At 35.9% G+C, this 27,729-nt stretch overlaps 1 protein-coding gene across 2 annotated transcripts in view; it reads left to right on the top strand.

Annotated features, from left to right (window-relative positions):
- Positions 1–27,170, top strand: part of PDE3A (phosphodiesterase 3A) — a 281,335-nt gene extending 254,165 nt beyond the window's left edge. For both annotated transcript variants that reach the window (XM_063075636.1, XM_063075635.1), the window contains 9 exons: positions 135–289; positions 1,597–1,734; positions 6,834–6,945; positions 13,055–13,168; positions 13,305–13,504; positions 15,243–15,446; positions 16,108–16,263; positions 18,515–18,773; positions 26,339–27,170. In XM_063075636.1, coding sequence (XP_062931706.1) covers positions 135–289; positions 1,597–1,734; positions 6,834–6,945; positions 13,055–13,168; positions 13,305–13,504; positions 15,243–15,446; positions 16,108–16,263; positions 18,515–18,773; positions 26,339–26,580 — 1,580 coding nt within the window. In that variant the 3' untranslated portion in view covers positions 26,581–27,170. The remainder of the gene's footprint in view (positions 1–134; positions 290–1,596; positions 1,735–6,833; positions 6,946–13,054; positions 13,169–13,304; positions 13,505–15,242; positions 15,447–16,107; positions 16,264–18,514; positions 18,774–26,338) is intronic.
- Positions 27,171–27,729: the final 559 nt, after the last annotated feature.

Raw genomic sequence — 27,729 nt, 5'->3', positions numbered from 1 at the left:
TACAAACCACTTTATTCCTGGGTGTGACAACTCAGTTTCTGTATTTACCATATGCATTTCAGGAAGACTTGCTTAAATGAGGTCCCTTTCTCCCATTGCAAGACTCATAATGAGCTGTTCTCTTTCAATTACAGATGACACTGCTCAGGTTACCTCTGACTATGAAACCAACAACAACAGTGACAGCAGTGATATTTTGCAGAATGAAGATGAGGCTGAGTGTCCAAGAGAGCCACTGAGGAAAGCATCTGCCTGCAGCACCTACGCTCCTGAGACCGTGATGTTCCTGGTAGCCCCAAATCACTTAACTCGTTCACTCACTCAGGAAACTGGCTGCTATGACAGAGCTTGACTTAGAAATAGATCCCTGAAGCGTGAGGTTTACAGACGTATCTCATTGAGATCACACATGTATTGTAACCATACCCATATGTCGTCATACAATTTTTCTCGGTCCAAGCCAAATAGATCTCTTAATGGTTCTGTTATTTGGTAATTAAAAGCACAAGTATTTATCTCCACACATGTTTACAGATATTTCTTAACCCAATCAAAAAGTGTAAATATGTATAGGAAAATGAGCTCTTTTATTCAGTGAAACAATATTTTATAAAGAAAAGAAAAGAAGGAAAGTGGAAGTATACATTTAAATAGGGTTAATTTGAGGGAGGCAGCAAATGGTAGAAAGTCCTTGTTTGTCATGTAATTACCAATTGTTGCTCTAATCATTTTTCTTTTACCATATTTACCATTTCTGCTTTTAGATCAAATAGATCATCAGGTAAAATAATTTATGTTTTCTTATCCTCATTATTTTCTATTTTCTTGGTAAATGTACTCTGAGGAGTACCCTTGTTTGGGACCAGTCATAAGACATCTTTACACTTGCACGGTGCGTGTTTCTCAGGAAACTGTAGATGACCTGAATTCAATTAAAATCCCTAAAAATCAGGCAGTTGTTATTCCACAGGGTGAATGCTGATTCTGAAGCATCAGTATAAATTCGGTCTATTAGAGTAGGGGCAATTAAGCCCCCTTCCCACTAATGGCTTGCTTTTTAGAGTCCAACATAAGCCAGGAAGCTTCATCCCAGAAAAATTACATAACTATATAAAGAGGTAAATTTACATATAATTTCAGAGTATTCTGAAATCCTTGAATCTTATTTAAGAACCCTGCAGTAGACCCAAAAGCAGTTATGTTATTTATTTTATTTTATTATTTTTTTATTGGTTGTTAATATTCATGAGATACAAAGCTTGATATGTGGGACCTAAGAGAGAAGGAAGGAAGGAAAGCAGTTATGTTAACTTATGGAAGAAACATTCATATTTTTGCTGGAGTATATGTGAACCAAGGATAGGCAGGCACCTAACAATGCAAAATTCATAGTCTGAAACAGCATGCAATGCTTTCCTTTTTTCTTTGGGGTCAATGTCTTTTATCTTGATTCTTTTTTAAAGATCACTCATTCACCCTGGAATGTTTGGTCATTTTTTTTGCAAGAAACTGTAGTTGTTAAATTGAACTTACCAAAACACAAATTGCTTTGTAGAAAAACTGCATGTCATTAAAATGTTTTAATCTTCATCACAGGAGAAGCCAATTCTTGCTCCTGAACCTCTTGTCATGGATAACTTGGATTCGATTATGGAGCAGCTAAATACTTGGAATTTTCCAATTTTTGATTTAGTGGAAAATATAGGAAGAAAATGTGGCCGTATTCTTAGTCAGGTAAGAACTACATTCATCTATATGACTTTAAATATAGGAAAAACAATTCCCTGGTTGCTTAAAGCTCTGTCTGTTCTTAACACCTGTGGATAGGTGTTGTGTGGAGAAAGGAAATTTCAGCACACAACATTCTGTAGATTCTTTGGTGGTGGGTTCACAAAAGAAATGGAAACTTTAAGTCGGTAGAATACCATGTTCTACAACTGAAATATTATGTATTTTTTAAACAAAGTTGGGGAGGCAGGTAGGAATATACCTGCAAGATGGACAAGTGATGTAAAATTTATGGAATTTAGCAAAAGAAAATTAACACGAGCCCCTACAAGAAGAAACCTGCCTATTTATAAACACTAATTTATTGTCTGTAATTATTTCCAAGGACTATTTTAACTTTTGAATATTACAGTGCAGAAATATTTTTGCCCAGTAGTCTGAGAAACATATCCAATAGAGTTCTCTGTATTTGAAAAATCGAAAACACCTTTATTTATCACAAGAAATAGAAAATGGGAGCTGTTGCTCATAATAAGCCTTTGGCATTGTTTTCCTTAGGCTAGATTATTTTCAAAGCTTTCCAGATAAAGAAATGTTTGTTTTGCTGAGGGAGAAAGAAAACATACAGAAATTAAGAATTTAAACAGATGTTTAAAAAAAAAAACAAAAAACCAAACTGATGGATTTGCTGTATTATCGAACACCTACCAAAATACACACTCTTAATTAATTAAAGGGGATGATGCAATAATATTTATCAACCTGTTTTAAAAGGTTTTAAGTGAGTTCTTATAGATCTGAATAAATATCCCAGCAGAGATACTGAAGACTACCAAACTTGTTAATATAAGATTTTGGTGAGAATTTCAGGATCCAACCCAGACTTATTGGGATTGTTAACACTTCTCTGCAAAACACTAGAAGAGAAATCACTGAAATACTTATTTCCACTCTGTGCATGAGATGAGCTTTCTTCAGACCTCTCAACAAGTTCTGAGTGTGGAACTTCAGGGTGAGGAGTCTAACTGGTGAAGGTTTGGAGGGAAAAGATAGCAGGACTTTCCTTTAGTGTTCAATTCCACAAACAGAGAACTAGTCTAGTTTTCAAGAAGAGCAACACATCCTGCTGTAAAGGAATTTCCCATTTAGTAGGGAAATTGGTATGTGTCAAAACAATGACAGTTTGACTTGTCACAAAGTGGTATACTGAAATTATTAATGGAATTTGAGCACAAAATAATTACAAAGTCTATATAATATGCAGTTGTTGCCTTTGCCAAACTCTATACTGACGGTGACCATGTTGAAGACTATAATGGCAGCCTTTTGCGCTTTTACTAGAAGTTGAGAGTCCCAGTCTTGTTTTCGTCCTTTCTCAGTGGTAAGCAATGTCCTTTATGCTAGCTGACCTTAAGGACAGGTTTAAGGGCATTCATTTTATCCAATCCACCTTAACCTCATACCCCAGGGTTCCTCTTGGAAAGTGTTGTATCCCACTTTCTGAAACCCTTTGCAGACTCTGAGTCTAGGAGAGTGATCTTTCCTGGAAATGGGCCTGTAAAGGTGCCTCAAGATGTGACAGAGGGCCAGAAAGTCTTCTCTGTTATCTTTTACTGGACAGTGTATGGCTTGGTATGGAGAGAGAAATCTCACATTGTTTTGTATTTGATATACATCACAGACTCCCCAAACTCTTTAATCCTTTTGGTGCTGGTATTTTTTAGTTTAAATCTCTATTTTGCAGAAGAAGAAAGAAAGGCTTAAAAGAGGATATTCTATTCTTCTAAGGTCACATAGTCAGTATTAGACCCAGGATACAAATGCAGATTTATTCATATCAGAAGCCCAGGCTTTTTTACATTCATTCAACTGCTTCTCAGTCGTCTATAAAACACATTCACTTATGTCTGCAAACTGACCAAGTGGGGTATTTGACCAAGTTAGTATTGTAGAGAGTCTTACAGCACAAGGGACAGTGTGCCAGATATCTCTGCAGGCATCTAGCTTCCCTTAAAGTTCTGCAAACTGGGTGTGCGGGAGGGTAGAACCTGACCAGCATTGCCACAAAGTGTTTTCCAGGAGTCGTGCATAGCAGTAGATGACAGAAAGATCAGGTATCATTAGTAATTAGATCACAGCAAAATTTATCAATGCATCTTCTGTTCCAGTCATCTTTCAAAATTAAAATAATGCATTACTACGTGATTCTTAGTAGTCACTATTTACTTGCCCAGTTTATATAACATTGAACTTTGAGAAAATGCAGCCTTGCTGAGTAGAACTTTATGAGTTTTTTTCCCTTTGATTTGAGTTTACCAGTACAAAAAGCATGAAATTTTGATTATGGAAAAGGCGATTATTATTATTATTATTTTGCCTTTTAAGACTTCAGGATAGCTGAAGTGAATTAACATGGGCATTCCAAGAAATCACCTTCTGGCCAAGACTATGCAGAAAAAGTCTCACTTCAAAAGATTTTTAAAGAAACATGCATGCAATGGAAATGACTTCTGCCCTTTGATGATGATTATGCTTATTTTAACAAATTTAAAAGGACATCCTTCAGATTTTGATATAGTGTTTATGCTCTTCACAAATATTTATCCAATTAATGGTCTTTTCTTTCTTTATGAGTTTGGAATTACCATATGTAAAATTATTGGTGGTTGATTTTAACAGCTTCTTGATGAAAATTCTCATGTTTTAAAATCTAAAATTTCCTGTTGGCTTAATTTTTCAATTTGTCTTTGAAATGCTTTAAGAGAATCATAGGAAACTTTAGTTATTGGCAATCCTAACAATATTAATTTTCAAATAATGATGGTAGGATTTGAAGCAATTAAAGTACATAATCTGAACCCAAAATGCTTAGCTTGAATTCTGGCTTTGTGGTCTTGGACAAGTCACTCAACTTCTCTGTGCCTCAGTTTTCTGTGCTTTTAAATGTTAGTAATTAGTAATACCTATCTTATAAGGTGCCGTAAGGATTAATTAAGTGTAAATAATTAATATATGTGAACTGCTTAAAGCAGGCATCTCACTTAATGCTGCGTGTGCATGTGTCTATGCACAGCACCTACTATCGTTATTTTTGAAGTAACATGCATATAGTTAAATCCCTTAGATGCTTAAATGCAAATATAGTCTAAAACAGTAGTGAAAAGGAGATAACTAAAAGAAGAAGTAGCTTGAAATATGACAGAAACCACAAATTTTACTTTCTGGTGTGTTTTTTAAGGAGAGAAAGTAGGGATGTTATATAGAAAAAGGGAAAAAATTAAGTACGCTTGTTCAGAGGGAAGAAAAGTATATAGAAGTGGAGGTGAAGATATTATACCATCTATTTCTCAGCCAGCAGCCAGGATGCTCCTTTTGAAAACAAGTCAAGTAAAATTATTTCCCTGCTCCAGTGTCTTTTCAATGGCTTTTTACCTCCTTATAATGATCAATCTGGCTCTCAAACACCAAGACTACCCCTCACCCCAATCCTACCCTGTAGGTACCTTTCTAACTTAAATTTTACTCCTGTCCTCTTTCACTCTTTTAGCCACACTGGCCTTTTTGCTGTTGATCTTGAGTACAGCAAGCATACTTCAGGGCCTTTGCACTGCCTCATTCCTCTATGTGGAAAACTCTTTTCTCAGCTGTCCGTGTGGCTCACTCCACACCTCCTTGAATTCTTTGCTCAAATGTCACCTCTTAACTATGCCTACTCTAACCACCATATTTAGTGTGGCAACTGCCATGCCTTCCCTGTATTCAAGTCTTCCATCCTGCTCTACTTTTTCTTTTCCCCACATGACTTATCACTTGCTGACATAATATGTAACTTACTTATTATGTCTCTTGTTTCCTCCCTCCACTGATAGACCATAAGCTCCATGAAGAAAGAGATCTTTGTTTTGTTCATAGAAAATTGCATAAAAAATTGTCTAGCAACATAGTAGGCAGTTGATAGATATGTTAAATGAATGAATTTCTTTTTTATGTATATACACACACATACACGTATGTGTGTATATGTATATATATGTGCACACATATAATGCATGTGACTGATAGTCATTGAATAAATATATGCAGTAATTAAAAGAATATTAATGAATGTGAATAGGCTTAAATTCAATAATAAAAGATATTGACTATTAAGCAATATATTGAAAATTTAGCAGAAATATTCCAAGAGAATGTATTAAGAAGGAATGCAGGCAATAAAAAAAGGATGAATAATTCTTAAAGTCTATTGAATTATAACCAACAATGTGCCTTTGTGACATGAAGTAAGCCCATTTGAATTGGTGCCATTCTCCATTCTGTCACATGAATGAATAATCATTTCCCTCCCCATTACCTTCTTCTATTCCTTTATCATTTTTTTCTCTTCTCAACATTTGCATGTCAAATATGCCAATTATATCCAAAGGTATTTAGTTGGTTTAAGTCATAAGAGCTGTGGAAGTAATTTGGGAGGAAAGCAGATATTTGGAGGAGGAAGAAAGAAGAGTAAGAGAAAATAGTTTGACATTGTTACTTATACTTGATTAAAATAAATCTTTTCTATCTATATATTTCAGTCAAAGCAACTCTTTTCCTCTCTCCCATAATTCTTTTCCCTTATCCTTCACTAAGGCACAACTCTTTATCTTATGGAAAGTGTTTTGTTGTTGTTGTTGGGTTTTGCGGGTTTTTTTGCTGTTGTTTTGTAAATAAGTCCAAATTAAAGCTTTCTCTGGTTCTGTATTTAGTGCTTATAGTGTGTACTACACACTTAGCAGTTTAGTATGTAACATCTCCAGTTATTGATATGACACACAACTTACTACCTTGGTTTATTGTTATAGTGTGTACTGTATCTTCTTTGGTTATTTCTTGGGCGTATGCTTAGGCTTTATCTTTAAAAATATATAACCCTTGTGGTCAGGAACTGCAAGAGCTTGGCACATAGAAGTCTTCCATATTTTCTTGATTTATTATTCCTATTAAGTGTCTCTACTGGCAATAAATTAATAAGGTTGATGGAATGCAGGTCTTTTTATCCCTTGTTCTCTTCATGTCTAACACACACTAAAGGATGTTTTGAATGGCTGTGTCTTTCTCTTTTACAGGTATCATACAGACTTTTTGAAGACATGGGTCTCTTTGAAGCTTTTAAAATTCCAGTTAGGGAATTTATGAATTATTTTCATGCTTTGGAGATTGGATACAGGGATATTCCTTGTAAGTATAAGTGATTTCCGAGATAATACTTTTGAAATCTATCAGTTTTGCTGCGGGTAATGGGATATTGAATCATTGACATTTAGCACAGCATGACAGATTGTAGACACTCGATATGGCCACATTGTGTAGTGATTAGGAGATATAGCCTGTGTTATAACTCTGGCTCCTTCATGAATCAGCTATGTGAGACCTTGGTTCTTTCTTAACCTCTATATGCCTCATTTCTTAATCCACAAAATGGGTATTATAATATCTACCTCATAGGATTGCTAGGATCAAATGAGGTAATAATTTTAAAGGGTTATGATAGTGCCTGGCACATAGTATGTCCAAAGTGGTCGATAAATAACTAAATGTTAAATTTATTGCTCCGTTAGTAATCTTCCCCTTTTATTGTGTGAATTTAACTTTTGTTATGGCATCTGAAGAGTTAAACCATTAAATGTTGATGTTTTCTCAACATAAGATAAACTTGACTGGTTTTTAGAGAGACGAGAGGATGATGGTCTAATTAATAAAACAGAAAAGAAGTGACATCTGGAAGTAGTTATGAAAAAATGGTTAGAAACATCCTTAAAATCAGATAAATGTGAAAACCCAAGGGGAGGACACAATCAATTATTCAAGCTTTGGGTACTGTGAGGATAAGTTTGCCATTTATAATAATGAGGAATTGAAATGCAGAGGAAATGTTAAATTTTCAATACATAGCACTTCAGGTATCATCAGTCAGAACACATAATGAGAATTGTCCTACAATGCTACAAAATGTGTAGAACTGGAGAAAATCTCCATAGGCCCAACCAGGGAAGTTGTGGAAATGTGTAGAAATGATGTGGTACTTACAGGGAAAAAATATGTAGAAAGAAAAATAGTCGAACAATATATTGGTTGGAGCATGTCTTAGAAATGTGTTATTTAAGTCATATTTTAATTTTTAAGCTTTAAATCGGCTTTTATGCACCTTGGACTTCAGAACCCCGTGTTTTTTTTAGTAGCTACAAGGAACTGAAGTTGAATAAAATATATGTGGATACAGATAAAGCACAAGTATTTTCAGGAAGGGGTAATGCATTATTAACCTAGTGATCCATTATTAACATGTTGCTTTTCAAAATGCCATCTGCATGCTACATTGGGATACAAATGCACAGCTGGTGGTGTATGATAGGGAAGAAGAATGAAGAATTGAATCTACAAATGAGATTTGTTGGAGAATATGGAAGCAAATGCAGACAAAGTAGGACAGTTGGAGTAGGAGAGGGGAGCTTAACAGCACCAAGTCCCTTGGGAGAGTCTGGCTAATGAGGCCATGGAAGTTGGAAAAGAGATGAAAGAAGGGTAGTTTGAAAGGATCTCAAGATAAGCCTTGCTTTCTTAATACAGTTTTCCCAGGGCTCACCCTGGTTGGATGCCAGTGATTGATATAAGTGTTAGTGATTTCTCAAAGGTTAAGGAGTTACACAAACAAACGCTTGTAGAAAGGAAGCTGCTTGAAAACACTAAAGAAAAGCTCCTCACCACACTGAATTTCCAAGTTAATGTTATACTTTCAAATGCATTTTAGTGATATAATCAGCCGTAGACAAGTTTCATTGAGTTCAAATAGATGCTAAACTCCATAAATAGAATAGCAACTACCTTTTCTCTATCATTAAATCATAATGAGAGATGACCAGTATTTCAGTATAAACAGTCTCCAGATTCTAAAGTTTATTATTCATTTTACATTTTCTTACTATATTTTTATATTTTATGAGTGACTAGATGTTTCCTTTTGAACTAGTGAGTTCTTCATTCCACATGAAAAGAATTTGTTGTAACAAATCTGTTCATTCTATTAGAAGCCCCAGACTGTTTCCCTAAAGGGAATTTATTTACATATACAGGAAAGCTTCAGTTTGATTAGTGATTGCTTTTAAATAGTAATACCTGTATGTGCTGGAGTTGTAAATTTTGACTAGTAAGGATATTTATTAAAAGCTCTGCTTATCGTTAATTATAATTAGCATAGACAAACATTTGCTGTATGTCTACTTATTTTAACATTTACTCCTAGAGAACTATATTTCTAATGGCTTTATGTAAATAGATCCATAATTAATTGGAAAAAGCCTAAGAGGATCCAAAGAGAAAATGAGGTTGGATTAACTTTAGTATGACAATGTGCTAAAATTTAGAAGCTAAAATTTAGAATTAGATCAAAATTTAGAATTTTGATCATAGTACACCTTTAGTAACTTTCAAGAGAAGAGGGAAAGTATGAAAGCTTTTAAATCTGTAATCAGAACTTTGACTAAAAATTGAAGAGTCTAGTTTTAAGCATGAATGTAATAGGTAGATAGAAATTTCATGGAATAGCAGTGGGTATGACAATAAATATAGGCAACTCAGTGATAGAAATATGATGAAAAACATATTGGTTCAATAAGGATTAGGATAAGTTAAAGTATGTTCCATTGCACAAGGAGATAAATAATGTTCGGTATCATTTGTACTTTTTTTCAATTGGGCATTTTGGCTGGTAAAGCAGATAATTATCAGATGATATTCATTCATGGATCCAAAGTTATTTTTGAGGGTCCTTTTTCTATTTTCAAAGACTTTCACCTCTAAAATAGATTCTTCCTAATACTCCTCATTCTTACTATGCAAGTTTGAGAAATGGGAGGATGCCCTGGAAGCACCTGTGGTCATGTGGCTATTTAAAGGCAGCAATGAGAATAGTCTTGCTCAATCTATGTTTCATTCAGTTCAGTTAAGCTATATATGAGGTGCCCACTGATGTTAAAGCTAGATACTGAGGTAACACAATACAAGCTAGAGTGACAGAACTATCACAATATTAGCTATATTCCAAAGGAAAAAAATGGTAGCAGTGTCACTTCTGCTCTTTACTACTTTCCGTTGCCCAATGGTGCATAGGAGCACAGAGAGACTTTTAAGTCAAAAATCTATACATTTGGGTCTGGAAATCTATAAATTTTACATTCAACTCCAAACCCCCATACCAGCTCACTTCAAGGCTGTGCTTGAGGGATAAGGAGAAAGTTGAGAACACAGGTGAGGCAAGACAGAAGAAGGGGATGGGCAGACACTGGGCAAGAGGTAGGGTCACATGTTAGTGTGTACATGTGTGTTGTCAGGAAGTGGGGATGCCAGGGGGCAAGGAGGGAATTCTCAAAAGAGTTAGGACTTTGTCCAAAATATAGAGATGAAGGAAGGGGGATAATAATAGTAAAGATAAAATAGGGATAGCTCTGATATCAGTTCTTAACCGTCTCAGTTGGCTGCCACGGTCAGAACAAGAAGAGGAATCTTTGAGCATGCTTATGTATCATAGAGAAATTTGTCAGTACTGCACCTTGCACTGACCTAGCTAGCTTCTTTCCTGGGTGCCTTTGCTCCTGGGTTGGGTCACCAGAGAGTTCATGGCAAGGGCAGCAGCAATAACGACACTTGGCGTAATTCTTGCACATAGTGTATGCTAAGTAAATATTTGTTTAATAAACATGTTATTGTCTGCTTTACACGGCAGATGGTTTTCCATTCTGCTTCAGTGATCGATGACATAGTAATTCTCCTAGACATACAAACAATAACTAGGCATTTATATTTAAGGAGGCAGTTAGATTTAATTTGTTGTTGTTATGTTTAGTACCTTTGAACCCATACTCAAAAGCAAAAGGAGCATTATTTTGTCATATATTGTCTTTACCTGGCAAAGATTCTAATAAAAGATTATACTAGCATCATAAAATGTTTGGCAGCTTTTCTTATTTCTATATTTTTAGCTCTAAATTATTTTGACATACAATCATTGTTTTGTTGAAAGTTTGGAAAAATTACCTAGAAAGTCTTCTTGACCTTGAGGTGAGGGACTGGACAGGCACAGCACAGCTCAAGAGCTGCAAGCTCAGGTGTAGTTGATGCTGTCTGTTCCTCACTCCAAAAAGCCTCAGCCAATACCCTAGTACTGCCTCCATCCACCCTTGCAATGCTGGGCTCATGCGTAGGTTTCTCTAACTTGCAATAGCAATGGTAATGACTTGCATGTAGTAATCTTCCCAGCTTGCAACAGGACAAAGGAACTTAGCTCACAGGTCCTCTCCCAACATCTCTCCCAACAGTGGCACCTGCCACCCACACTGTCGTTTTCTTCCTATACCAGATTGTCACTGCCTTCTACTTCCTCAAGGGCTCAGAAGAGCTTTTATTTCAGCTCTTCAATCCTGTTCTTACAAATCCAGCATTGATTTTAGGAGAAAGTCAGCGATCTACGCTAGTTTACCGTCTTGTTCTGCAGCAACAACTTATTTTATGTCTTTGATATTTACATTAATTGCAAGTTTACTGTGTATCAGGACTTTAAAATATATTCTCTTCTGTAAATCTCACAATCGTGCTATGAAATTAGCACGATTATTGTCCTCACATTTTTAAGATACAGAAATGAGACTTTTTAATCTATCTTATTTTTAAGAGAAGGAAATGAGTTTTAAGTAACTCACCCATGGTAAACGGGTAATAAATATCAGAGCAGAGACAAAATCAGAAATGTCCCAAATCCAGAAAACTCTAGTATGACCAACTTACCAACTTTGTACATAGTACAGGTATAGACATGAAGTGTAATTGTCTTGTCTATAAATTATCTGTCAATGGGATGGACTTTATCACTTGAGATGGTCTATACTCAGGAATATAGACTCCAACCTTAATAAAATTACCTTTTGAAGTACTGGATGATATCAGTATTCACATCTAGCAACGACACAGGTACACACGATTTGCTATTTCCTGGTCAGGAGTCTAAGAGTTCTCTTTCTTAAAGCTCTTCTGAGGAGATCTTTTCACGTCCACACCCAGGCTCTTCAACTGAATTCCTGGGGTGTCTACCTGAGATTTCGCTACATGTGTTCACTTAAAGACTGACTCCTAAGAGTTGCCAGAAATGTGGGAAAATAGGCACCATCTCCCTATAGACCACCTGGGTGCCGTCAACACCACACATGTTGTAGCTTCCTCCCCTCTGACCAGAGAGCAGGTGTTTCTCTCATATTCCTGTCTTTCTTTTTGTTCTATACTATGTTTCTCTTCTCCTCATCTGTTGAGTATTATTCATAAATATAACCTATTATATTGGAGAAGGAAACACCATCACGTTTGGTTTGTAGAAATAAAATGTGTAAAGTTAATACATTTAGGATAAAGCATACCAATTAATGAAGTATTAAGAAGCGGCAGATAAACAAGAATAAAATGTGGAAGAATTGCACGTGAAAAAGAAGGTGAGCCAAGAGCACACTGAGCATTTGATTGTGGTTTGAAAGAAGCTGACTTGCACATATAAACTAGGATCCTCTTCCCATGATAATGACATTATGACTAGTGGATGTGAGTTTTCCATAGTTTTTATTCTTCTAAATAGCTCAACTCCCTACATTATTGTACAAAGAGGTTTTTATTTTTCTTTTTAGTTATTTCTTAGAACAATATCCCCAAATTCAAGTTTCTAGATCAGAGAATATCATTGATTTTGGCTTTAAATTTTGCTTGTGAATGTAATCTACATGTAAAAGATACTCATTTTTATCTCAGTGTTTTAAGATTGATATCACAGAAGAGTGATATTATGTTCTATTCACAGATTATATTTAGGTGCCTTTTATCAGAGATGAAATATTAGGTGGTATAGACCATTGGTCTGATCCAGTTGAACTCTATTGTAGCTCTTTCTTTTATTCTGGTCCTCTGTACAGTCTTACTTACACAGGATCGTGGAAATAAGTACAAGAGTAAACATTACAGTTGTTTCACATAGTGAGTTTCCTGTATGGAGAGGTTTCTGATAGACTGTGGATACAGATTTTTCCACTTTAGACATATGCATGCATAATGAATGTTGTATTGTTTTTTTCTCATTACTATGAATATTATGGAGTTATGGAAGAGTAATCAAAGAGTATTTGTCCTAGAAAGTTTGGCAGGCTTTCATTGGGGCATTACAATGGTAGGTCTAAACTGTTTATCCAGTAGATGGCAGTCTTAGTCCTTGGACCCCAAAGTTCACAAATTGTTGAGTGTTTCTTTGCACCGGTTACAGATCATAACAGAATCCATGCCACTGACGTGTTGCATGCTGTTTGGTATCTTACTACACAACCTATTCCAGGCCTCTCAACTGTGGTTAATGATCATGGTTCAGCAAGTGATTCAGGTATGTATTAAGTACACGTGTTCTTCCTTGTGGAAGATGGGAACAAAAGAGTGGTTTTTTAAAACAGAAGTCAAGACAAGTGATATGAGTTTAATACTTTTAAAGAATTTCTGTTACTTTCATTTTCTCTTCCCAGATTCAGACAGTGGATTCACACATGGACATATGGGATATGTATTCTCAAAAACGTATAACATGCCAGATGATAAGTATGGATGTCTGTCTGGGAATATCCCAGCCTTGGAGTTGATGGCACTGTACGTGGCTGCGGCTATGCATGACTATGATCACCCCGGAAGGACTAATGCTTTCTTGGTTGCAACTAGTGCTCCTCAGGTAAATCTTTAGATTTTTACTAAGGGAAATTATTCAATTTGGAGATTTCTCTGTATACATTGGATTTATAATAGATACCAAGTAAATGTAAACCAAACTGTACTTAGTCCTAGGATAAAATTCTTAAGAGACCGTGCTAATTCTGAAAATATATCATGGTTTGTTCCAAGATATTAATGGCAGGCATGCACCTTTGTGACCCATGGGGATCCCTTCTCAATTTTCTTCTTTGGAAGAACATCTACTTGAGTTCATGTTAATGAACTTCCTTAACAAAGAAAAAGCAACCTACACAAAAAAAGTCCCTTTCTGAAAAGATTAGAGAACCAAATCTTTCTTAGGTTTTTAAGAATGTAAGGCTTCTTTGTATATAAACCCATTCCATTGAAATATATGTATTACAACAATTATGATTCTTATGATGTATCTATAGGTTAGTAGAAATTTAACATAAACTTTTTTCATTCATTTGAGGAAAATTTTTTACCTCAACATAGATTCCAGCATAGATTCCAAAGACAATGAATAACTTTGAAGAGGTCCATGTTGGTGTGTATTTAAATCAAAATCAAAAATTAATCACTAATTATCTAGCCATCTCCATCTACACAATTAAACTCAGTCAGTTTCCCCTTGATGTAGTCAGCCGGACCCAAGTTACTGGACATCCTGAGATCCTCTGTTCTTCTTTCTAGAGGATCTAGAGGCCATATGGTCTCATATTTACTCTTTTTGTTTTCTGTTTGCCTTTTGTCTTTTACACCACTCACATCCATTTCTACAACCTCTCTTACAGACTATCTATTAATTTCCTTGAATATTGTAAGAATATCCTGATATTTTTTTCCTGACGACCTACTTTATCTTCTTTCCACATATTCTTCACACACCAGAATTATTTTCCCTAAAAACAGGCAAAAATCCTCTTGCCAGCACAATTTATCGTTCAGATTTTCCTACACATATCTGCTTTTTTACTTACCTCGGTATTAATATTTATGTTTATGTGCTTAGTCTTTCCTTTTTGTCCTTGTGCCATGTTTTTCCTCTATAGTCTGTTTCACACAGCAGTCTTTAAGCATTGTGTAGGCACCTTCTTCTTCTTCTTCTTTTTTTTTTTTTTTGCAGCTTCCCTCAGCATTATTAGAGATTTTCAAACAAGTCGATGCTTACCATATTACTCTATATCTCCAATTACTACATAAAGGGTGACATTTCCTGTGGTTGATTGTGGGGTGAGAATGTTTGAATTGTGTGCTTCTCAGGGATCCTGTTCCTCTTTAACAGTTATATATGTTGAACTAAGAGAGGTAATTTTATACCAGATTCAGAAAGTAACTGAATTACCTCCTATTAAGGACATTGATATATTTGTATTTTTTTAATGTTTAAATTTCTGCACCCTGCAAAGCAATCTAAAGAAAAAAAAATAAAGAAAATCTATTTATTAAGGTAGGCTAGTGCCCCTCACTTGCGAGAGTTTGGAATAAAGTTTCAAGGAAAGGAATTTATTTTACAAAAAAGGAAATTTAACCAATCATAGTAACCAACAGTCATTGTACAGCAATAAATGATGCTTAATAATCAGCAATCACAAGATTACATTTGTTTCTTCCATAGGGAAAAAAGAACTATTTCAAAAGCATTGCATATTTTTTTTATTTTTATGGTTCTATTTTTTTTTTTTTTTTTTTACCTTAAAAAGTTGAACTCTTCTCTCTCTTATTTATTCGCCTAGGCGGTGCTATATAATGATCGTTCCGTTTTGGAGAATCATCATGCAGCCGCCGCGTGGAATCTTTTCATGTCCCGGCCAGAGTATAACTTCTTAGTTAATCTTGACCATGTGGAATTTAAGCATTTCCGTTTCCTTGTCATTGAAGCAATTTTGGCTACTGACCTGAAGAAACACTTTGACTTTGTAGCCAAATTTAATGCCAAGGTAACTAGATTTGTGCCAGTCTTCATTTTATGGCTACATTGGAAGATGTCATGGAACCAAAGCGTTCAACAAAAGTGGTTGCTATCAATTCTTATGTGTCAAATGTGAAAATAAAGTGCAATGAAATATTTAACCATATAGGAATTGGTCCCAATCTAGAAATCTGAGAAGTTGAGGTGCTATCTGTATATGTTATACTTTGTGCTAAAGAGGAATAATAATTCTGTGATTGTGGTTTTTTTGTTTGACCTAATTTGTCTCATGTATATGGTGTCCTAATACAAATTACCTGGAAGCAGTAAAGGTCAGAAACTTGAAGCAAAATTTCATACATCAAGCATAAATGCCCAAGTGCTAATTCAAGAAAATTTCTTACCATTTGTAGCTATATTATTTTAATAATAATTGATAATATATGCTAATGTTAAGTAGCATTTCTTGTCAGTTCCATAATTAATAATTATTTTATTCATCATGTATTATTTTACTTTGTTGAACTATTTCACTATTATGCATGCCAATAAAATTATTTTTAATAGTTGAGAAGTTTCTCATTATTTGGTATTCTGATCTCTACATAGTAGGAAGACACTAAATATTTCATTGTTTTCTGTCCTGTTTCGTTGAGGCAAAACACATTTTAACTTTGTCCCTCAAACAGGTGAATGATGATGTTGGAATAGATTGGACCAATGAAAATGATCGTCTGCTGGTTTGTCAAATGTGTATAAAGTTGGCTGATATCAATGGGCCAGCTAAGTGTAAAGATCTCCATCTTCAGTGGACAGAGGGTATTGTCAATGAATTTTATGAACAGGTAAATAACTTAACTATTTAATCTATCTTAATCTATACTTAGGCTGCTCATGAATTCACCAAATCTCCCAAAAGCTATAAAAATGTGATCACTGTATTTGATATTCATACTTTCATCAGAAAATGCACTGGCCAGTTTTGATCAGAGGATAAAAAATGATGCGTGTAGAAATTGAACTAAACTATAACTATAGAACTCTAAGATAAAGTTATTTGCAAGCATTTTGGGGTAAGAAAATGTTGAGATAATGAACCTAGAGAGACATTAGGAAAACTTTTGAAATATTACTCTTTTATAGATTTATTTATTATAGTAGAAGCCAGTTTAAATTTTCACAGAGGAATGTATATCAGATTAAGTTCATTTATTTTTCTAATAGTGTTAATAATAGTATATGAAAAAGCTAAAAAAAAAAAAAAGAATAGGTGAAATAGGTGTTTTATCTGTCATGATAACATGAGAGACTACAAAAAATCTACCATAATGACATAAACATTATCCTACCTGATCACATAATACTTGAAGCTTTCTGTTTAGTATTGTGAACTACTCTTTTAGGAAGACATTATGTTAAGTGAAGTATGTCAGGCACAGAAAGATAAATACTACATGTTCTCACTCATGTGGGAGCTAAGAAAAAAAATTTGAGCTCATGGAAGTAGAGACTAGAATTATGGTTACTAGAGGCTGGGAAGGGGAGGAAAGATGAGGAAAGGCAAAGGTTGTTTAATGGATACAAAACCACAATGAGATAGAAAAAATAAGTTCTATTGGTCTACAGTAGTGCTAGGCATCTATAATTAAGAATGATTTATTGTATGTTTTCGAATGATGAGAAGAGAGGAGCTCAAATGCTCTCATCACAGAGAAATAATAAAGTTTTGGTATGATGAATATGCTAATTACCCTGTTTGATCATCACACATTGTACATATGCACTGAAAGGTAACTCTGTACCCCATATATATGTACAATGAATATGTATCAATTAAAAAAAAACATGGAGGTAATGGAGCACGGGTAAAGGCAGGAATCAGTGACATAAAAAGACACGAACAAAGTAAAGATATTTACCCTGAGAGAAAACAGAGGTCTTCTAATGACTTTTCAGATATTTAAAGGACCAATATACAAATTTAGGGATAGGTTTATTATAATGTTGCTGGGAAGATTAAAGAAGATAAATTATATAAAGTACTTAACACAGGATCTGATTCCTAAAAAAATGTTATGCCCCTCTCTACTGCCCTAAAAAGGGTATGAATTTAACCAGTCTATGGAATTTATTGGGAGATAGAGTTCAGGTCAATGTGAGAAAGAAATTTATATTGCTAGAGATGTCCAAAAATAGGATGAGGTGCCTTATTAAATGACAAATTGTCAGTGGACATATTTAAACAGATTAGAATGAACTTTTATGGTTATTCTAGTCAGGGCTCATATATAGAATAAAAGGTTTGTGCTTTAAAAAAAAGTAATGTATTGCCTTTCCTAGGAATGGGATTAATTCATAATTAATCCTGAAATATTGAAATGCAGAAAAAATGTATGGCTAAAGGAAAATCCACATATGATAATTTCACTACTCATTTATAGCCACTGTTGGTGTTAGTATTTTTGGTATATTTTCTCAATTAATTTTGCTAGGTAACTTCTGGTTTGCAATCTGTTAATTTTTTTTTCCAGAAAGATTTGAAAAAATTCAAAGTAAAACATTTATACAGTAATGCTATTCAGCATAATAGATAAATAAGAACATCAGAAACTATATAAACACAGAAGATATCATTCAAACAAAATCTAGGATAAAGTAGCAACTTCAATTGAGCAATAAATTGTTTTAAGCTTTTGGGCAACCAAGGCAAAAATGGACACATGATAGATTATATATTTGTTTGATAATTATTCCCAGCATCACATTTTAAGATGCATTTATATCCTCACATAAGTGATACTGAACAGTGTGATGAGAAATATCTACTAAGACATTAAACCACTTCTTGTATCTCCCCTTCATAAATAGCCAAAGTCTCAAATCACACAAGTAGTAAATAGCAACAGAGTACATGGGGTCTTCAAAAAGTTCACAGAAAGATTCGTATTATCTTGCAATCCTATTGTTCCACGAACTCTTTGAAGTACCCTCATATTTACACATTTCAGATGCTTGATAAGTGTTGACTTATATTTTAAGCTTACCTTGTCATTTGCCTTTCTAGCTAACTTATTCGTGCTAAATTTCTATTTCTAGGGTGATGAAGAGGCCAGCCTTGGGCTACCCATAAGCCCCTTCATGGACCGTTCTGCTCCTCAGTTGGCCAACCTTCAGGAATCCTTCATCTCTCACATCGTGGGTCCTCTGTGCAACTCCTATGACTCAGCAGGACTCATGCCAGGCAAATGGGTGGAAGACAGTGATGAGTCAGGAGATACTGATGACCTAGAAGAAGAGGAGGAAGCAGCAGCAGCAACCAATGAAGAAGAAACCTGTGAAAATAATGAATCTCCAAGTAAGTTACAAGGTCTAGTTCTAATGTGTTTTTCCTGGTATTGTTCAGATGAATTTTATGCTTCTCAAAAATGACATATTTTAAGTCCAAATATCATCTGCTTGGTTCAGTCATGGATAGCACCCTTCTGCAATTTCATAATAATAGAAATTACAGACTATGGAATCTATAATAATGCCATGGATCATGCAAAGATGTGTTCTCTGTCATGGAGTTAAAAAAAATAAAAATTCAAGAGTTGAAGCCTATTCTTCAGAGTGTCTTAATGATTTAGAAATGAAAGGAATTATTCTTACCATATAGAACAATCACAGGCTTTTATTGGCTTGGTTAAGGGAAAGCCACGTGAAAAGGTGAGAGATGGTATTCATTTGTTCATTCAACAAATATTTATTGAGTGCCTACTCCATGCCAGGCATTTTTCCAACTGAAGGTAGAGCTGTGAACAAAATAAGCCAAAAATAAAGAATTCCTTGCCCTTACAGATTTATATTCTAGTGGGGTCAGCAGACACTGCAAGGCAAATCAGTGTACCTTTAGTAAGCTAGGTACTGATAAATATTAGAGTAAAAAGAGAAGAAGGAGGGAGATACGAAATATTAAAGAGAAAATTAAAAAATTTAGATAAGATCGCTAGGGAGAGGGAAAATCTAAATAAGAGAGAGTTTTTTGTTTTTGTTTTTTGTTGGTTTTTTTCTTTTAAAGAAAAGGACCTGAAAGAAGTTCAGGAATGGTCTATGGGGATGTGTGTGAAAAGAGGATTCCAAGGAGAGGAGAAAGCAGCACGTGCCAAGGTCCTAAGGGGGGCATGGCTGGGTGTTCAAAGACATTAGGAGAGCTGAGGTGGCAGAAGCAGAGGAAAAGGGGGTTGGAGAGCAGCACGAGAGCGGCAGTAGGGAGCCAGATGATGTAGGGTCTGTGCTTTAAAGGCTACAATCAGGGATTTGGATTTTTAGTCTGAGTAAGATGAAAAATCATCGGTGGTTTTGAGTAGAAGAGCCAGTGGGTTCAACTTGTATTTTAATTGGATCGCTTCAGCTGCTATATGGAGCATATTCGGGAAACTGGGGTGGGAGCAAAGGTAAAAGTAGGGGGATCGGTTAGAAGACTGTTGAAGTTATCCAAGGGAGAAATGACTGTGACTTTGGACCGGGGTAGTGGCAATAGAGACAATGAGAAGCATTAAATCTGGTGATTGCTTGGAGTACATCATGTGGCCAATATAATCCGTTTAACTTAATTCGCAGTAAAAACATTATTCTCCACCCCTTTAAATATACTGTCCTATTTCTCCTGCCATGAAAAAAGTAGTGACTGATAGCATAATTAGTACAACCTATGACCCTTACAGTGACATTGCACAAATAGTTTCTGTGTGGTTTCTGTCTACCTTCAGAGATAAAGAATATACAACCTTAACATTTTTCAAAGCCTGTACCAAAAATATTACCTGTAAAAGACATTCTGATCGTTTTGTTGCTATTTTTATCACAGTCAGGAAAATACACAACTTAGTTTATTTCAGTAATCTAGTAAGGAGATTCTCTAACCTATATTGATCCATTTTGCCCTAATATAAATGCCCTGTTGTAAGCACACATTAGCAGAGGCAAGGAGGTCATTATCAAGTACAGATTTAGAGAGTTTTGCATATTTAGTCTTAGGTGATATTTTTGTTTAAATTCTGTCCTGTTAACCTTTGTACAGAATGGGGGGAAAAAATCAAATGTTTTCTTTCAGTATCCTACTATAAAGCATCAGAGAAGTAAAATATAATTACTTATAAAGAGATTTCCATTAGAAATTTTGTGCTGATCTTGGGATTCAGAGCTAGAAGCCAAGACTTTGGATTCATGGTTTATTTATTCATTTGTTCATTTAATAAACACATATTACTTTCCTCTTTTTACTTTGTTTGCATTTCAAGCCAGTTAGTTTGCTGTCTTACTGAGGAGAGGACAGTTTTCCACTGAATGAAGGATATCAGAAGGTGTCACCGGTTTTGCCTCTGGAAAAGCTCTGTTCCCATAGTCTTAACTGATTGCTATTTGAACTCAAACACACTGAAAACACAGACACACAATCCAGGCATCAGGAATTGAAAGACCCAGGCCAGGAGATTTAACAGGCTCAGCTTGTCAACCTACGCTTCAGCAGCAAATGCTGCAGTCAAATGTTCTATTGCTTTCTGTGCTGTAGGGTTGGGTTGCCAACACTGTCCGGATTCTGAGGCGTTGCTCACTTGATCCTCACATTTTTCTCAAGTCCACTAAAGCAGGAATGAGAATTCTGTGGATTGTGTTCACTAATTGTTCTACAAGTTATCTGGCCACCTTACATTAAGATTTAAAACATTCCATCCACAGTTATTTGATACTGTAACTTTGGAAATATTATTTTCGAAGTATTTCTTTACAGCCAAGAAAATGATCAATGTTGGGCAACGTTAATATTTACTAAATATTGGCCACATCAAGTAATGGAAATTTAGAAATGGAAGGGGAATTTGTGCTCACCTATTTTAGCTGCTTCACTCTACCAAAGGTTAAACGAAGGCTCAGAAATTTAAGTAATGTCCTAACGTTGTTTAATCAGAAAGGGAACCGGGTTTCCTAATTTTTAACCTCACTGTTTTTGGCTCTTAGTAATTTTAATTTCAGGAATCATAGTGGGTGAGATGGTTACCTTGATTTAGTCTGATAGTTAGGTTTCAGAAAAAAATTAAATTAAATATGCTCTAACTTCTGCAATTTGTAAAACTTGGAGATCTCCCAGGAAACACAGAATAAAATGTTTCAATATGGGATCCTAGGAAAAGAAGGCTTTTACCCCACCTCATAATTAAATCTGAGAGATTCCTACAGTGAACTAAGAGGTTTCTAATGAAGTACTAAGCTGCATTTAGAATTTGAGCAATGAAAGGCTCTTTGTTCTCATTTCGAAATGTTCCAGTGCTGAACAATTTGGCTCCCAATACAGGCATGTTTTAGACCACCTGCAGACTCTAATCTACGCAAATTTATTTGGTACAAACTTTCTTCTACGTCACTTTATTCAGTATAATTCCAGAGAAGGTTTATTGCTAACATTTAGCAGCATTAATAAGAGAACAGCTGCTCTCATGGGGGCTGCCCTGAAAGGAAAAAGAGAAAAATTGAGCTTTTGTTAGTTTCTCTGTGAATGCACTTCCATGAATGTGTATAACTTTAAGATGGAATCATCACCTTGACCGGTAGAGTGTTTCCTATAGCTGTGATTCAAATCTGAACTTCAGCCAATGATCATCTGTAATGCTCTTGATTCAAAGGATTAGGTTAAAAACTATATTAACATTTTAAAATTTCTCAACAGAAGCTGATTTTCATTTAACTGTGATAAAAACAAAACAGAAATAAACTAGTAGATAGCTTTGGTAGAAAAAATGTTTTTAATTTGCTTTTAGAAATATGATGTTTTAATATATTTTATTCACTTTGATGGAAAGAATTCAAATTTATTTAAATTTTAGTTTGTATATATCACACTTATTAGGGAGCTTTCCAATGAAGAAATTGATCTATGAGGTCACGCTCCAGGGCCCCATGCCCTTTGCCTGTGCCCTCACCTACCTGAAAGGCTGCAAGCCCTTTCTTCATCTGGTGTATTTAATTCTCATGCTTTACATCCAGCTCAGCTACCATGTTCTTTGAGGAAAATCCTGCCTATTCTCCCACAGGGGGAGTCCTCTTGCCATGGTTTGATGTGTCAGAGAGAAATTGTACCAGACGCTTGCTTGTTAAAAATAGAAAGGCTTTATTTGAGACTATTGCAACAGGAGAGAGAAACTGAACTCAAACTCTGTTGAAGCAAAAGGCAGAACCATTTTTATGTGCTGGGATGAGCTAGTGAAAAAGTGTTGGAGGACCCTTGGGGGGAGTTGGTTGATGTGATTAGACCATTTGACTGGTGCTCTCTGAAGTTAGGCTTCTGTTCTCCCACAGAGACTAGAAGGTAGGGTCCTCCCTCCCTCTATCCTTCACACTTTTTCTCCTTCTTTTCTCTCTCTCACTCTTTCTTCTTTTTTAAATTTCATTTTATTGTGGTAAGAACACTTAACATAAGATCTACCCTCTTAACAAATCTTAAAGTGTACAAGTTTTAGAGATCTGCATACAATATTGTACGTGTAGTCAATAATACTGTATTGAGTACATCATTCTTGATTATTGCATTTGAAAGGCATGGTTCTGGGTCCCTGAGAAAGACAATCCTGGGATATAAAGCTGTCTGCAGGCTGGGAAAAAGATTTACCTATTTTGCAAAAGGGCAGAGAAAGGATTTGCTGTTATAAGTTTTCTAAAATAAATGTTCTAAGAAGAGGGATGCCAGGGTACTATAATCTGGAAATCTGCCTAAAGTTTAGTCAAACTAGAAGGAATAGTACAGCCACCTTGGTCACAACTGTATGTCTGTCATAAAACAGCACACATATTTCAGTTTTGGTCATCTTGGCTTTCTCTCCTATAGAGTGTAGGCCCCTTTGAGGAAAACTCTAAGCTTAATTGATCTTTGTTTCTACAGTATCTAAAAAAGAGCTTGCCAGTTGGTCAATATAAGTTTGATTGTTCATCTCGTAAATGATGAATGCAGTAAATATATAAACTTTAAGTTTTTGCTTATGATTCTGCCTGTGTCTATTTCTTCTGGAAATCATTCAGTTTAATAATTTTTGTTATGTATCTGTATGGTTCAAAAGTAATTCAAGATAATCTAATAATATCCTGATTCTGCGATACGTTTTTAAAAATGATCTTTTTGTCCTATAAAGTGCAAGAAATTTCTGTGATGTATTATAATGACACTGTTCAAAGAACCTGTAGCCCTTCCACAAAAATGTTGGCGGATGGCCTCTGATACACCTAGTTCCGTTCACACGTCCCATACAATTGGCTTTGTTTTTTGTTGCCATTTTGCTGCTGTAAATATTTGTTAGTATTTTCTCCCTCCTTTTTTCCCCCTTACTGTGAGTCATAACTACTTCATTAGGTAGACCCAAAGATCCCTTTTGAGCATCCCAGTATCTTGTATGGCTATTTCTTTAATGTACTCTCAATTACATCAGAGTTTCCTATGGACCACTTTTTCATATTATTAGCATTTTTTTTTTTTTTTTTACCACTTATCAACACTTCATCATTTACCTGGAACTTTGGAACAGAAACTTGAGAGAAAATGATTCATTTAGTAAACTCTTACTGAATACTTACTAATGTCTGGGGCTTCACCGATGTACACCCAAAAGGGGGAAAAAGCTTCTGTCCTAGGGAAATTTACAGTCTAATGGGAAGATCATAGCCTAACTTCCAAATTCTTGGCCTAAGTCTAAAATGGTCACTCAGATGAGGATCATTAATGTACTGAGAGTTACATTGTATTTTGGTTGCTTAGAAAGGAATGGACCTCTCTTCTGAGTTCATGACCAGCTGCCTACTTCACCTCTCCTCTTGGAGGTCTCCCTGACACTTCAGGGTCAACATTCATACCCCTCATGTCTGCTCCTCATCTAATATCCACTTTCTCGGTAAATCTTACCACCATATACTCAGCTATTTAGACCAGAAGGCTCAGGATTGTCTTGGATTCCTTCCTCTTCCTTATTCCCTACCTCTGATTAGCTGCTAAGTCCTCTTGATTCTGTCTTACAAGTATATCTCATATTTATCTCCTTATCTTCATTTCTATCACCCCCGTCCTAGTCCAAGCCACTATCATTATGCAATATCCTCCCAGCTGGGTCATTTCCTTCTCTCTGCCACTTTCAAAGACTTCATAAGACTTAGCATAATTGTTCACTCTCTATCTTCACTAGAGTCAAAGAACCATGCTAGCGAGCATTATATATCTGTCTTGTCTATCAGTGAATCACTAGAGCCTAGCATACCACTTGGTATATATCGGGTGCTTAATAATTAGATAAGGAATTAGAAGCCTAAATAGTGGATTATGACATTAATTCAAATAGTCTTCTTTAAAACATCTTATATTTCTTCTGCTGAAATTTGTTGTATTATAATTCCTCAATCAAGAGATATAATTCTGTGCAAGTTGTCTTTAATACTTCCATACTGAAAACCTTAAATCATTTGGTCACAAGAAAATGTAATTTATTTATTTATTAAATGCATATTTGCTAAGCCATGTCATGTATAAGATCTGTACAGGTCTGTGCAAGGCTCCCTCCAAAAGCCTATCGTCTAGAAAAGGAGCTAATACCTAGAATATATGAAAACAAGAGAAGTGCCTTGAAGAGGAGGTACCTTATTTAGGACGTTTTTGTTACAAGTGACACAGTTCCAATTAAATGAATATGTGCCGAAGGGGAACATTATTGGTTCATATAAACACGATGTTGGCCAGGATCAGTGCTTACTTGCTCCCGCTCTTGTCTCTATCTCTCCCGCCTGACAACTTGTTCTTTCATCTTTGCTTTCTTTGTGAAGCTTGAACCTACAGCCAGCTCTAAGTTTACTTCATCCCAGATACTCAAAGCAGAAGAGAAAAAATCTTTGATCCCCACCTCTCTACCCTACACCTATTTTGTGCCACTGGGAAGAATCCCAGGGAAGGATTCTGATTGGTCTTACGTGGGTCACATGCCAACCCATAGGCCAATCACTGCAACACGATTGTGTTGTTAAGATGTGGGTGAGGAAATAGAATTTGACAGCCTTTTCTAGATCCACATAAATGAAGGAAAAGAGGAGAGTTCCTCCCAAATAATTGTGGATGCACAGTTACCAGAAGAAGAGATAATGAAATGAGAAGGAGAAAGGGGTGGGTGGGAGAGAAACAGTATCTACTCTGGGGTATATGAAGATATATGAAGTAACATGAAAATTTAAAAGAGAGATTATATCTTAAAAGAGGAATTCAGTGCAGTCTCACTGGATCTTAGAAAAATGAATAGATATGAACTTACAGCGACTGGAAAGAACATTTCAGAAGGAGAGGCAGTACCAGCTTGAGAGTAGAAAAGCCTGGAGTATACACAGAAAACAGAGCAGTTACATATACATTGAAGCCAGGCTGCAGAAAGGGAAGACTGCAAAAGGGGGTCCGTGCCAGCTTGTGGGAGAAGTTTCAGTGGGGTTGGAAATTAACATTGTAGGCTACATGAAGCAGAATAGCTTCAAAACTGTCTTTAAAGAGATAATCGTGTGGACTTTTGTGAGTCCAATTGGGTGACAAAGGAAGACATAAGAAGTTATTCTAATGGTCTAGGGGAAACGTCTTAACAGCTCGGATACAGTAGCAATAATACCGAGATACAAGCAGAACCCTGTACTGGACATTATGAAATGTTAAATACTGTTTGCAGTTATTTCTCAGTGATATTTGAATGGTTGTTGCGATTTTCCCTTTCCTCCCCCATTCTCAAAAACTGCATTATTACGATGTACAAATCAGGTGATAGATATATGTATGCATTTGGTACTTCACTCCTATTTGTAATCTGAAAAGAAAGAACTTTCATGTGATCAGCACACAAAGAAGTAGTCTAATTTGGTGTTTTGTCCTGTTTTAAGGAAAGAAGACTTTCAAAAGGAGGAAAATCTACTGCCAAATAACTCAGCACCTCCTGCAGAACCACAAAATGTGGAAGAAAGTCATTGAAGAGGAGCAGCGATTGGTGGGTGTAGAAAATCAGTCCCTGGACCAGGGCCCCCAGCAGCACTCCTCGGAGCAGATTCAGGCCATCAAAGAAGAAGAGGAAGAGAAAGGCAAACCAAGAGGAGAGGAGATCCCAACCCCGAAGCCAAACCAGTGACGATGGAGAGAACGAGCCGTGTTTCCAAACAGATTTACTCGTCACAGACTCTTCAAGCCAGCACAACACTTAGACACAACACTGTAGAAAGAAGAGAAGATGGCAAATGGCTATTGCGTTTTGGGATTCTTCACATTTTATGTGTTTATTTTTACAGTGAGGTACATTGTTAAAAACTCTTGCTCAAAGAAGCTTTCACATTGCAACACCAGCTTCTAAGGATTTTTTTTAAGGAGGAAATATATATGTGTGTGTATATATAAGCTCCCACACAGATACATGTAAGACATGCACACACCCACACACACGCGCACACACGTACACACTGAAAGCCAGGGTTACTGGCTCCACAATTTAGTAACAGTCATATTAAGATATATAGTGGTCACTGTGATATAATAAATCATAAAGGAAAAAAATGAATCACAAAGGAAATGGTGTGGCTTAGCAGGGAAGCGGTGCAGCAGCAAATGTAGGCTACCGACTAAGCAGCTTTTGCTCTTAGTACTGAGGGATGAAAGTTCCAGAGCATTATTTAAATTCTGATACATCTTGCCAACACCGTGTGTGTGCTTGTGTGTGTATGGGTCTGTGTGTGTGCGCGTGAGTGCATGAGAGCGAGCTCAGGAGTGTGCTTAGACTGAAAGGGTGCTTGTGTGCCTGTGCGTGTATGTAAAGAGATTTTTGTGGTTTTAGTAGTTCATAGAATAGCCGTAGAAGACGACTCAGTACATGTGAACAAACAGAAGGAAGTTTTTTCTGGAGTGTCTCTGAGAGGCTGCCATCCCAAATGTCCTCCATTTAGCTTCTGTAAAGGTCCTTTTGCAGATAGAGGACATTCATGGGCTGGGTGAGAGGGCCATGTGATCGGTACTACTGCTATACACCACTTGGAGGCACTCTGTCATCAGCCTCCAACCTAGAAGACTGAGGCATTTTCCAGTCTACTGGCCTAATGAATGTATAGGAGCTGTTTGTGGGTATGTATGTCACTCACCTAAGATCAAATCACCATTTAAGGGGATGGCATTCTTTATATATAAACACCTAGGAAGGAGCTGGAGTCAGGTCTTTAAATCAGGTTAGAATTCTGAAAGGATGCCAAAGAAGGCCTGGAAAATTACACTTGAAGTGATCTCGTGTGTTGTC

This window comes from Cynocephalus volans, chromosome 12, assembly GCF_027409185.1.
Source record: "Cynocephalus volans isolate mCynVol1 chromosome 12, mCynVol1.pri, whole genome shotgun sequence".
NCBI lineage: Eukaryota > Metazoa > Chordata > Mammalia > Dermoptera > Cynocephalidae > Cynocephalus > Cynocephalus volans.
Note: the sequence above shows the minus strand (reverse complement) of the source record. Positions and strands in the feature narration are given on the sequence as shown.